The sequence below is a fragment of the Pyxicephalus adspersus genome, chromosome 6, assembly GCF_032062135.1.
Source record: "Pyxicephalus adspersus chromosome 6, UCB_Pads_2.0, whole genome shotgun sequence".
NCBI lineage: Eukaryota > Metazoa > Chordata > Amphibia > Anura > Pyxicephalidae > Pyxicephalus > Pyxicephalus adspersus.
In genome coordinates, this window is record NC_092863.1 from 88,942,563 (window position 1) to 88,955,664 (window position 13,102).

General features: G+C 37.9%; 1 protein-coding gene across 2 annotated transcripts in view; it reads right to left on the minus strand.

Annotated features, from left to right (window-relative positions):
- Positions 1-6,441: 6,441 nt before the first annotated feature.
- The window catches only part of ALPK2 (alpha kinase 2), a 39,850-nt gene continuing 33,189 nt past the window's right edge, over positions 6,442-13,102 (minus strand). For both annotated transcript variants that reach the window (XM_072416537.1, XM_072416539.1), the window contains exon 9: positions 6,442-9,730. In XM_072416537.1, coding sequence (XP_072272638.1) covers positions 9,514-9,730 — 217 coding nt within the window. In that variant the 3' untranslated portion in view covers positions 6,442-9,513. The remainder of the gene's footprint in view (positions 9,731-13,102) is intronic.

The following is a 13,102-nucleotide window of genomic DNA, read 5'->3' on the forward strand; positions in this document are numbered from 1 at the left end:
TAATGACAGTAATTGATTCCCGCAAAGAATAGTGTACAGAACCTGTAGCCTTTAGTTACCCTGCTTGTCCTGAATATCCAAGGCTGTTCTAATTGATCAGAGCTGAAGTTGGCACTACTGAAGTTTGCCCACCCCTTCCCTCAGGTATCCAAAATTGCTTGATGCATTAACTGGATAAACAATAAGATAATAAGTGGATAAAGTAACTAATCACAGAAAGGCTTTATGGGATATCCCAGAACTATTTTTAATGACCTGAATATAACACCTATTATTTTCTAAAACAGAAACTTGGCACTCGGGATCGGCATCGTTCAAACTCACTTATAATGATAATTCATATTGCATGCTCATGATGGCCACCATACTCTCCCTGACAATTGGGATACATTAACTACACCGAGCTAAACTCAATTTGTGGATTTAAAAACCCAGCCTGGAAGAGATCAAAAAATGCAAGTCTGAGCAACAGACAGGGGTTGCGCTTTTGCATCCATGGCCTGTGGGGGTAAACCCTAAGGGATTTATTTTTTTTTTTTCTCCGTGACTTCTTTAAATTTTACTGTTTTTGTGCACAAAATTTCAAAATTGCAAAAAATGAAACTATAAATTTGCTCTGCTGTGAATATTCATCGCTCCTTAATTCATCATTGGCATTTTGCTGCCCCCATCTGCTGGCTGCCTGACAATGGTTGTCAGTAACTAAAAACTAAGCTTTTATAACAGTCTGCTAACACCATAAGCGTGCTGTTATTTACAAGAATGAATCATTTATTAACCATGTTTTCTAAACGTCTGTTTTCAGCCTTGGAGTTTTCATCAAAATGTTACAATTCATTGCCAAAAAAAATCTAATATTCTTCGCCTATGAATTATTTCTTCTGCTGCACAGAATCTTCCTTATTTCTGTAGTTTAGGGCTGTGTAATTGGAGCAGCGGTTTCAATATTTCTAACAGATCTACAGTCATGTGAAGTGAAAAATGTGAATTATTCCCTTCGGGAATTGTTACTTTTTTTGCAACATATCCGCATGGGCAATCATTAGATCAGCCTCTATCAACAGGGGTCTAGTGAAACCCTGAGGTTCCCCCGAGCAGTTCCTTGAGCTTTGATCTCGGGCAATGTGTACAGCCATCCCCAGACTTTTGTTTAGTCATGGCCGATCACTAAACAACCAAGTGGGGGTTGCAGCGGGATGTCTTACACTAATCCTTCCCTTACCATGGAACAGAACAGTCCTGTGTGTACAGGGTTTATTCATTCCCCTGGGTCCTGCTTAATAAAAGATAGATTCCAGTAACACAAAATTACCATCTGCCATCATCTGCAGCCTAAAGCGTATCTAAATATTCACTTTGCATTAATAGATAGATAGCCCTTTTATATAAGGTAAAAAATCTGTTGTTGTTTTTTTTTTTTTATGTTCAACACCCTTTTCTTTTAAAAAAAAAGAGTGCAGCGCCCTCTAATTCTCGACAGCCTAGGCATCCTGCGAAAGAGAAAAATTGCAGATCCCACGCATGTGCAGTGAGATTGTCAAATTTTTTTTTCATCCTACATCACCCGATCTCGCGTCTGGGTTGGGTGACATAGGAAGAAGATTAGGAAGAAGAAGAGAAGATGGCGACACCCAGAGCGCTGGCTCCGGTACGGATGCCAGGATGACGCGGGACCAGATGCAGGACACCCCTGGAGGGATCAGACTGCCCTGCAGGATTGAAGGTAAGTATATTTTTTTTTTTAGTTTTGAGTTAAGTTTCTCTTTACGTATTGGTGGGCAATATATTTATATCTTTGTTCTCTGTTGTTAGATTAGATATTCCTGAAAGTAAGTATTTGTCACAGGAAGAACTCATTATGAAGTCAACTTAAGGAGTAAAAATTAGGTTGCTGAGATATATTAGATCAGTGAGCCATTGCCAATTTGTTTTCATTCCTGAGCAAGTCCCAAATATGTATATATCAACTTTGCTTTTATATGTTAATATTGAGTTCTGCTTTAAAGTGTGTGCAAACCAACACAATGAGCTTGTATTTCATTATAACTCTTCAACCAGACATATTTTGCTTGGTTAGTTGCCCGTGCCATCAAGGAAGAAAAAAATCCATTGATAAAAAAACCTGCAACTACATTTTTGGCCGCATAATGTATCTAAACCAAAACTCAACCAAACTGCCACCACAGACTTGGGGACATTTTTTGGACCAGGCAGTGTATTTGTTCATCCAGGAGTCTTGTGAGCTGTGCTTTCTTTATTGCACAAACCATTACATAAAATAAAGCCTAAAAAAAACATTTAATACAGCGCAACACAAAACAAGATTACAGAATGTTCCATTTTTTCCTGGGTTTAAATACAATTGAAGGACCAGAGAACACTGTGACAATTTGCTGTTCCTCTATCACAGCTGGGAGTTTCTCCTTGTAATTGTGAGCTTTTTTTGCCCTGGAATTACTTTGAGTAAATTTCTGCAATGTTTCAAAGAAAGATGCCAGAAATGATCAATTCCTTGAAACAAATTAAATTGTGACAAATAAACCCTAACGATATTACCATAAAAATAAATGATGTTTTAGTGTGTATTATTCAGTGCTGTTGAATTGATTCATATTCATGACTCATACATACATTGCAGATAAAAGTATAAAAATTACCTTTTTTTTTCTCGCCGGGACTTATTTGCACAGTTCTTGCAAATAATTTTGTTGCTGGCATTTAAGTTTATCCTCCGACGACCAGGGTAAGGGTCATTTAATTAATTCTGTGTTTGGTTTTCAAATGGAATCTTCTAAGGGAATGTAACTCAAGATAGAAAAAATAAGTATATTATAGAAAAATTCATTTTGTTGGAAAAAAATCAGATTATGAACACAATTCAGGAATAGGTCAGTAGAACATTCAAAAGTAAAACCTGTTTCTTAAATCTCAAACCCAGCACTGCTCCTGCATTATAGAGGACCAAGAAAGAAAGACCTAGGAAGAATATGTTAGGAGGAAGAGTAATATGTGCCATATTGATCAAATCAAGATTTTTTTCCATCAATATTTTTTTTTTTACTGAGGGCATGGGCATATTCCAAGATTCCAAGGAGTCATTTAGGGAGCATCATTTTCACATATGGGTTGGCACTACAGAGTCCAGATCTTAACCCCATTGAGAACCTTTGGGATGTGCTGAGCATACATACAACACATTTGTGGTGGTGTATCATCGCTCGGACAAAGGAAGTAACTGAAGATCTTAGAAAAAGAGTTGTTGGTGTCCAAAAACTTAGAAAATGTTACAAGCCCATCTTTAAAGAATTTGGGCTCCACCTATCAACAGTCAGCTCTCCGAGACTGGAGAAAATAAACTACCAGATTCTCCAGCAAATCAGAAATGTATCCAGTCCAGGATTGAATCTTTTTCCAAATAGGAGCAAATGATTTTTCATATTTGGACCACACAAGTTCTCTTTCAGACAATAGTGAGTCTTCTCCAGCCTTGGAAAGCTTTAAGTAAACAGGCTCATTGAGCCTGATTTATTAAAACTATCCAAGGCTGGAGAGGAGACACTTTCATCCCTGAAGCTGGGTGATCCAGCAAACCTGGAATGGATCTGGTCCTGAAACCAAAACATTGGCTAGCAAATAGTAAATGACTTTAAAAAAAACTATTTCCGTCCAGGTTTGCTGGATCACCCAGCTTCACTTATGAAAGTGTATCCTCTCCAGCTTTGGAGAGCTTTAATAAATCAGGCCCATTTTTCAGGTAAAAACGCAGTATTCCTGAGTCACACTCGGGGTAGCTTTTAACTAAAAAAAACCCCACTTGACTTATTCCATCGCTCTCCCCCGGCGTCCTGCTGGTCTGTGCAGGTCCTAAGGACACGTCCTTCCTTCTAGAGCTCCAGCCGGCGAATGCAGCAGTGATCTCCAGGGTTTCCCGGTTACTTCGGTGCATGCGCCGGTGCGGGGGCTCATGCGTGAAATTGGCGTGAAATTCAAATAATTTTAAAATAGATTCAATACAAAATAGCTGTATTGAGTCCATTACAAAAAAATATTCATATAATATATATATAATTATATATATATATTATACATGCTACTGTACAGTTAAAATTACACGTTTAATTATTTTTTTTTTTTTTTTTACACAGATTTTTGTGTTTTGTAATCTAAAGTTTATTAATAAATTTGTAAAATGTAATAAATATCAGTGAGTTATGCCTAAGAATTATAGCCTACAATGAAAAAAATTTCATGCAAAAAATTGTACCGCTTTTTGCATAGAAATTTGAACCGAATTAAACCACTAGAGAGGTTAATTGTTTTAACACAATGCATGGCCCAAAACAGTTGTAGTTTTTAATTAGAAAACCCAGCACAATTAGACTGAGGATCTAGGAAGGATCTGAGGAAGGAGAAGTAGGGCCATCAGTTATTTGTGTCTGTACTGACAACACAAAAGCAAGCTGCCTATTTAAAATTCTGGAGTTCCAAACTCTCCTCCTGCTAATTGCAAATGGTAAAGAATATGTTTATTCAATATTTGTATATATGAATATGAAGAAAGAAAAATTGAAAACTTTAATTTTTACTCAATATAATATATATAAAGGGAAATGCTATCCATTTCCTTAAAGACTCACTGAGTTTACAGTCAGGCATCTGTCACTTGGCAAGCAGACTTGACACATTTCCAAGGCTCCAGCCTTCTCTACAGCAGAAATCTAAAATCCATCTAATCTAATTATGTTTGTCTCCATCTATTAGGTGCAAGAGGAAATTGAATTTCTGTCAGCAATCTTTCTTTCCTGAGTGTGTTGCTTGTAAGAAAAATACTCTGAGATACCAGCATAAAATGACTCTATGATGATGGTTCTGATCTGTTGAGATGAAGGGTTGCAAGGGCGGGTAAGTAGACATATTTGGCTGCTTATGTAGAGGAAGCAAAAATCAGCAATGTCATCCATAACTACAAAATCTGAAGAGGGACATTGTTCAATAAGTGTTTGTTGGCAGAAAAAGAAATATGCTGCAACATGTTGAGGGTATCGGGAGCACTCCTCTTGCTTTTTCTCCATGCAATTATAAAAAAGATAGCCAATGCCGGTATATAGACATATAAGCATTTGGTTTGGGATGATGAGGTTAGTGGCACCACTATAATGACATCCAGTGATGGCAGTACCAACAGTCTTTAGAGTGAAATGGGAAGTTATATGTGGCCATCTTCCTACAAAAAAAGGTACTGTCGGTTATTTAATTAAAGAAAAAAAGGTAAAGAAGAAAGGGTGCCAGGGGAAGCTAATCTGGGTCTGTCATCTCACACAAGGTCAGACAGTAAAAATGGAGATGAGAAATTAGGTGCCAAGAGGTAGATATGTTGGTGCTTGATCATCATTACTTCCAACATTGGGCCTGATTTATTAAATCTTTCCACGGCTGGAGAGGAGACGTTTTCATCAGTGAAGCTGGGTGATCCAGCAAACCTGGAATAGATTTCTTTAAAGTCATTTACTATTTGCTAGCAAATGTTTTGAATACTGAACCTGTTCTATTCCAGGTTTAGTGGATCACCCAGCTTCACGGATGAAAAGGTCTCCTCTCCAGCCTTGGAGAGCTTTCATAAATCAGGCCCATTGTCTTAATAAGCAGTGCCATTAAAAGGGAAAGATGTCTTTTCTTTCAATAAATGGTGGGTAAATCTCTAGAAAGGAGCTCTTGGGAAAAGGACAATAGGGAGGAGGTGGTAGTTTTGCAAGAATTGGCCCATTTGTTTCCAGAGGTGGCAGTATCTCATTCCCAAATATGTTGGTTGACCAACGTCCAGTAGAAGCTCTCTTAATTCATCGTGTCCGGCAGACCGGAGGTTCACTCAGTGTGTAATGAACAAAATATTCCACATGACTCTGTGATGCAGTGAGGGGATATGTTTCACTCCATGTGACTGTGGAGGGCAAAAAAGCTTTTTTAGGGATCAAGAGAAGAGGAATAGTTGAAAGCCGAGACACAAGAGAGTTTTACCTTCATGTTGTTCCTCCACAGATAATCTCGTAGTGATGATGTAAGCTGCACTAAAACACCTTTTCAGGGGTATGGAGAATGTTTTTTCGTTGCTCTGTCTTTCCCCGTTGGCGAGAATTCTCCATACTTGTTGCCTTCTAAGTTGAGGTATGACCAGGACAGAAAGTGAGGGAAGGACTCCTGAAAATGCGACTCATAAAGCTATACCTAAGCTATACACATGAAGCTATACCTATAGAAGGTATAGAAGGTTTACCTTCTTCCAATGTATTGTCCAACTATAAGTTTCGGCAGAAACCGATCTTGCCGAATCTGCGTATGAATATACAGATTCCAAAGCAACAAATTTTTTCATCGTTTTGGAAATAAGGAATAGATGTTGGTGACCTTGATGTTTTATTGCTTACAAAGGCACATAGATACCTGTTACATTGTAAAACAGTTTATTTAACAGGATATTGCCTGACATTTCACACAAATCGTTGTAAACTTCTCGGACACAGTACACAACAATCGTTCCGAAATATAATTCTTAACAGAAGACAAATACATTAGAGAAGGGCAATTAAAACACAGTAAAGCACAAATACAAAATATGTGCAAATTTTTGGGTACACATTGACCGGTAGTGCAAAACATTTGCAAAGTTTGTGATGTTTCCAGTACTATAAAAGAAATCAGAAGCCTTTGTTTAGATTAATGAAGAGAAGGTAACTGCAAGTGCATGCATCCTTAATTACCCTTCCTAAATAATGACCTCTAATTAGCTTTTTTGGATTGCTTTTTAGACTACAATATTGACCTACAGCTGGATGAAGTAGTGGCTTTTCAATGTGGGGAAGATTTAAAACTTTTGTTAGGTTATACATGCCTCCAAAAACTAAGTAATATTTGTTAATGCTGCAAATGTAAAATGTGGATTTAATGCTTATTTTAGCATTTGAACACACAGGTTGACCTTGTAACTTTCTGCAGTCCCTAAGTTTTTCCTCATCTTTCTTTTGATCAAAATTTTTTTTTTTCTGCATGCATTGCCTGTGGTTTGTAAAATGTGTGGAACTACATGTTGGAAATCAGTGCCCAAAGTAAAAAGCAGCAATGATGGCTGAGCAACAGCTATCCTGGAAGGTAATGGAAGGCAAGCTATGATGAAAATCTACCATAATGTGCAAGTATGTTGGGTTTTTTTTCCAAGCATTCCTATTGCCCCTCCATGAGCTCTCTCCATTCTCTAAATACAGTTAAGTAACTGCTCTTCCATTTATCAGGACAGGAATCCAAACTGCACCATATGGTAAAAAAAACTGCCTACCATCGTTATAACCATGGGACACTTTCTGAGCAATAACTTCTTATCTATTACATGAGTCTGACATCACAATAACTGGGAACTAAACAATGCATTTAAACACAATACAAGAAATGAAAACATGATAATAATAATAACATGCTTTTTGACATGATATAAAAAAGACAAACATGATGTGAAATGATATCCATGGGTCTCCTGTAGGATTACATAATTACACTAATATACAATACATAATAAAGGTTTGTTGTACTACATTAAATAGATGAATGTGGGTGTGAAAATGTTTGTAGTCTGCTTTTATATAAATATTTTTGCCTAATTTTCTCTGAAGTGAGTCAAATCAAAGCTACTTCATTGACTGGTAGGGTGGCAAGATGGAGCACCAGCTGTTTTATGTTAACAGATAGTGATTCCAATGGGAAGGTTCTGTAAAACATATACAGGTTGACAATCGAAAATCCGGCCATCAAATACGTCCCTGCTGCCTGCTCCATGGAACTGTGCCAGATGTCCGCGGAGCTGCAAGAGGAAGGCTGGCCTGTGTGTGGAGGTAAGTATAAAAGAAACAATCCAGAATTTTTAAGAATCTGGCGCACCTCAGGTTGCCAGATTTTTGAATGTCAACCTGTATTAACGAAATCCTAACACTAATAAACATCAAGAGGGTGAACAAGATTTACTAGCATTGATGTGAACCGGAGACGCAAGCACAGAGATATTGCAAAGAGATATAGGAGGCCTGTCAAAGAGTTGACATATAGTTTGTTGGCCTTACGATGGGTTGCCATGAGTTATTGCAATTAGTTATTTTCCCTATTATATGTCTTTTTACCATAATAACTGGAATAATAGATATAATGCATTATATTCCACCTATAGCAACATCCTTATATAAGACCACACAATAAACAGAATATATGACTACATTGCATATAATTAGAAAAATAGATTGTAGCTGATATACAAAAAAAAACAATTGTATCACTCTCCTCTGTTTAACCAACACTCCTAATTCAGAGAAGCTAATATAAAAAATGAAATGCTAGATTGCTCAGCAGAAAGTCAAATACACAATGCTACCTACTAAGCAGTGTGTATCAGGGGATATACAGGAGCTGGGGCTTTTCTTTACAGCATTTTACTGAATTTAACTGAAGCTTATAGAGGAGAGCCCAGTGAGAACAAGTTGCATGTATTCTGGTCCTGAATAATTGCACTTTACCTTATAATATTGGTTGTTTTTTTTTGGAACTTACTCATTTCCTAAAATTATACTATCAGCCTGCAGACTTAGAATATTTGCTGTAAAAGTTACTTCAGCTCAGCTAGTTCAAAGCTTAGTTCCAAGCCGAGATAGTGACAGAATTGCAGAGCTTTATACCAAGTGATAAACAGATACTAGCAAGTAATTTTGATTGTGCAGCAATTTTTTTACACTTGCAGGTTGCACTTTGTTCCTAATATCCCAGTAAAGTCTCTGCATCAAATATGAGGGCCTCAGTAGCTTTCAAACATACAAAAGTGGACAATCCCTTTAAACACTTTCACACTGCACAGTGGTAGTAAGAGAATCATTAGGGGATACAATAAATCCAATAGTGTTTAACAATAGATAGCAAATATCTCACATGTGCCATTGTAACTATTTTTTAAACTTCTTGTAACACTACAGCAGGAAATGGTCCTAATACAGCACTAGCAGAACATTTTAATATTTTAACATTTATACTCTACTCTTCATGACCAGTAACCTGTTGGGACAACCTACTGAAGTTAACTTCTGTATTCTCCTACTATCCTATGGCACACGTGCAAGACTTTATCTTTTAATGTGATTCTGTTGTACTTCATTGTACCAGTGGCCCTGCAAGAAAACCTTTTATCAAGAAGAAGATTTAAAATTTAGGCATCAGGGCAATTCTAGCAAAATAGGCTTGTGTAGAATACTTATCATATAGGCAGAGGCTTAAATTGTCCAAGCAAACCTACAACATGTTTTTAAATTTGTGCTCAGTGGATAATATCAATAACAGGATAGCAGGCAGCACTACGTCCATGCAGCTACTGGAGCACAGATTGCAATGAGTTCTTGCCTGATTTACCCTCATGGCTGCCAGTGGGTCCTGTGTGTTCCTCAGTCACATGATACAGAACAGTTCATTTGGATGGAAGCGCCTAGGAAATCGCTATGTTTTATTCTTTGGGTTTGTGCTGTTGCGACTTTTGCGAGAAGCGGTCAGGATTGGCTGAGGTTTCTCTTTGGTGGCGGTTGGCTTTTTTGGTTTCGGGTTAATAGGCTTCAGGGACTTTAGACCAAGGATTTCACAAAACTTGTTGCACTGATGCAGGGCCTTGAACTGATCAATGAACGTCACAGAGCAGTTTCCTTTAAATCCCTTATATCTAAAAAAAAACAAAAAAACAATAAAGAGAGAATTTGGTTTAATTGCATACTATATCTGAGTAAATTAAATACAATACATGACATTACACATAATACCTTACTATTACTTTAGATCCTTACAAGCAATATCTATAAATATGCAGGAGCTAGTACACTTCGGCACAGTTTTTGCACCTAATACAAAGCCACTGATGATATCACCCTTCTAAAGTTTACAAAGTAACTTGCGGGAGCAAAAATTCCTATGTTGCACTTACTGTAAATAGCAGGCATCTCCAGCTCTATGCTTGCTAGTAGAGTGATCTGAGATACATATTACCAACCTAGAAGCCTAAGGTCCCCACCCCAAATAGAAATCAAGGCTGGAATTCTAAATATCCAATATAGGCCATGGCCTAGGGTTACAGATCTGCCAGGGAATGGGGCTGTTATCACACATGTTGCTGTCCATTAGCAACACTTTCTCATTGATCTGCGTTATTTCTGTCCCTGTTTCTGCATTTTATTGCTGAAACTGTATTCTGTGTACTCTTAGGCTATGGACACGTGTTAAGCTACGTACGCACGTTTAATGGTTCTCGCCCGATAATCGGCTACGGGCTGACATTGGACGAGAATCTGGCGTGTGTTCAGCGCCCGTCGTCCATCGTCCCAACGACTGTCCTAACAGATCCACGGACGATGGACGACGAACGATCCTAATGCAAGGGAAGGGAAAGCCCACAGCAGGGTGCCGCTTCATCGCTCTCCCCCTCCCCTTTTCATAGAGCAAAACGGTGCTGTATGTACATCACTTGTTCATGCATCGTGCAGTGCTTAGTCATTGGAAAGGATCGCGAAAGATCCTTTCAAACGACAATAATTGCACATGTGTATGCAGCTTTAGACTTTTGTCATTGGAAAAGATCTTTCATGATCCTTTCCAACGATAAAAGACTGAAAGATGCATGAACGAGTGCTGTACAAACAACGCTGTTTTGCTCTATGGAGAGGGAAGGGGGGGGAGAACAAGTGAGCGGCACACCGCAGCACACTCTCCCCTTCACCCACATTGCGGTCGTTCGTTGTTCATGGATCTGCCAGGATGGATAAATGAACGACGTCGGAAGGCCTGCTGTACACATAAAAGATTCTTGTCCGATACTAGCCCTGAAGCAAAAATAAAAGTTAGTCTATGAAAATTTAGAACCAAACTACAGAGTAGAGCAAGACTTTGGGTACACAGCACTGCTACAAATCAGATAATTTGCACCGGTTGAGTGAATAACAGAGTTTACCTGGGTGGACCTGTTATCTGCCCACCACAATAAATACAACATATTTATTTCTGTGTTGTTTTCTAGCAAGCAGCCTGATTTTGCTTTACATTCTTGTCATCATTCAGTGTAGATCTGACTCTAAATAGTTGATTGGCCCAGTACAGTTTTTACTTTATATCCATAGTTAAACTAAATCATCAACTTATCAAACTTATCAATTATCAAAAATGAAAAGCGGCTCTACTCTCCTCACTATCCAATTACCATTTTTAAACATACCAGTGAAATACATTGTAAATGTTAACATTGTGACACAGAAATCTGGAAGTTTCTAAAACTAATCTCAAAGCAAACTTCATTACATGAACATGAAAAATTAATAAGACTTTTATTAATATTAGTCAAATATGTTACCACTTTTTAATTCTTTTACTTTAAGTACATTCTTAAAGTCCAATAAATCTCTTTTTTATGATATTTTTGGTCCCCTAGTATTGAAATTGAAAAAGTTCTGGCTGCAATATACCTGCTTTCCAGAGCTACCCTAATAACTTCCCACTGCTATGTGTTCTCGGTCTTTTAATAAGTTAGGTTTCAAGCAGCTAAAGTTTTCAGCAACTGTCAGCTCATGATTGAAGGCTTCCTCTTCCAAATTACTGAGTATTTCTACAAAGTCTATTGCCTAGGTTTTTCATCCATTTCTGACAAAGCCCTGATGAAGTGGGTACAGCTAAAGGGGAACGGTACTCACTGGTGGGTGGAGAGCTTTTGCCATAATCAGATTGCCAAGTACATTGTACTTGGCAATCATGGCAGAAACTTGCCAGAGGCTCAATCATCATGTTGACCTTTCATAGTCTTTGTTCGACCACTGCATTGGAATAGATTTCATTTAAACTTTAAGACTCTGGGTGGCCATTACTATCCCAGACCCAAAAAAGGACATGTTACTTCATTTTCTGTTCCTGTAATACCAAGACCAGAAATGGGAGAAGTGATTGTCACCAGAGCAAGAAGCCAAAGATATCAATAAAATATTGCCTTCTCAGAATATTTTTTCCATCTGTGGCCATTTTGAAAGCTCCTCTTTACAATCAGGACTTGCAAAGTAATAGAAACAGACAACCCTTCCCTGTTCCATACAAAATTAGGTGGAACCTAAATATTTGGAAGTGGAATAAAAGGATCTTCTGCACTTTGACCATCTGCCTCCCTACAACTATGTGGTTGCTCATAATCCTAGAAGACAGACACCATTTGTCCTCTGTGGGCCCCTTCGAATCAGCACTGCCTATAGGGCCACTATAAATCAATTCACTATGATCCTCTGTGTACAAATCTATAAAAGAACGTAGTTAAGCAAGGTATCTGAAATAGGAAAAAAAACTATAAAACTGTGACTGCAGAAAACACAGAACAATTGGAAATAAAGCAGGCTGGCTGTGCTTGAAAATGCCAAATGTATATTTTTACAGAATCTTGCCGGTTATATGAGTCACATATCAGCTTGGGGTCAAATAATATCAATAACTGAGTAGGACCATTTGTATTTAATAGGATGAGCAATCACACACCGCAGGCATTCTAAGAGGAAATACAGAGCATATCAATAATGTGGCCATTGTAAGCACAAATAGAGAATGGACTCTGCTGAACTCTGAATCTTAAAATGTTTCATTTTGGGTTATATTTTCAGTTTGCAGAACATTGTAAAGCCTAATGGAAGTCGCATATTTTTATGTCCTGCACCACACAATTTGGGATTTGTAATTGATTTTTCCTTGGAAATGAATTAAACCCCTTTTTCACCTGGGGAGGCATATCTCAATAACAACAACTGATAGCAGTGGTTCCCATCCAGATTTGTATTGCAGAGGAATACGGGGGCCTTGGCTGAGCAATTCTGTTACTGAATGCTAGTACCAAAGAACAATCTTTATCTAGTGCCTATTGGGCTGGATCATTATTTTAGGCACCCTGTAAAGCTTCCTTAACAAGAACAAGTGAAGGTAGGAGTACAAAAAACTGACTGCATATCTATTTATGTGACTACAATTTAGCTTTAAAGGTAAAATGTCATTGTAACTGGTCATTTGTATATAGAAGGCGATG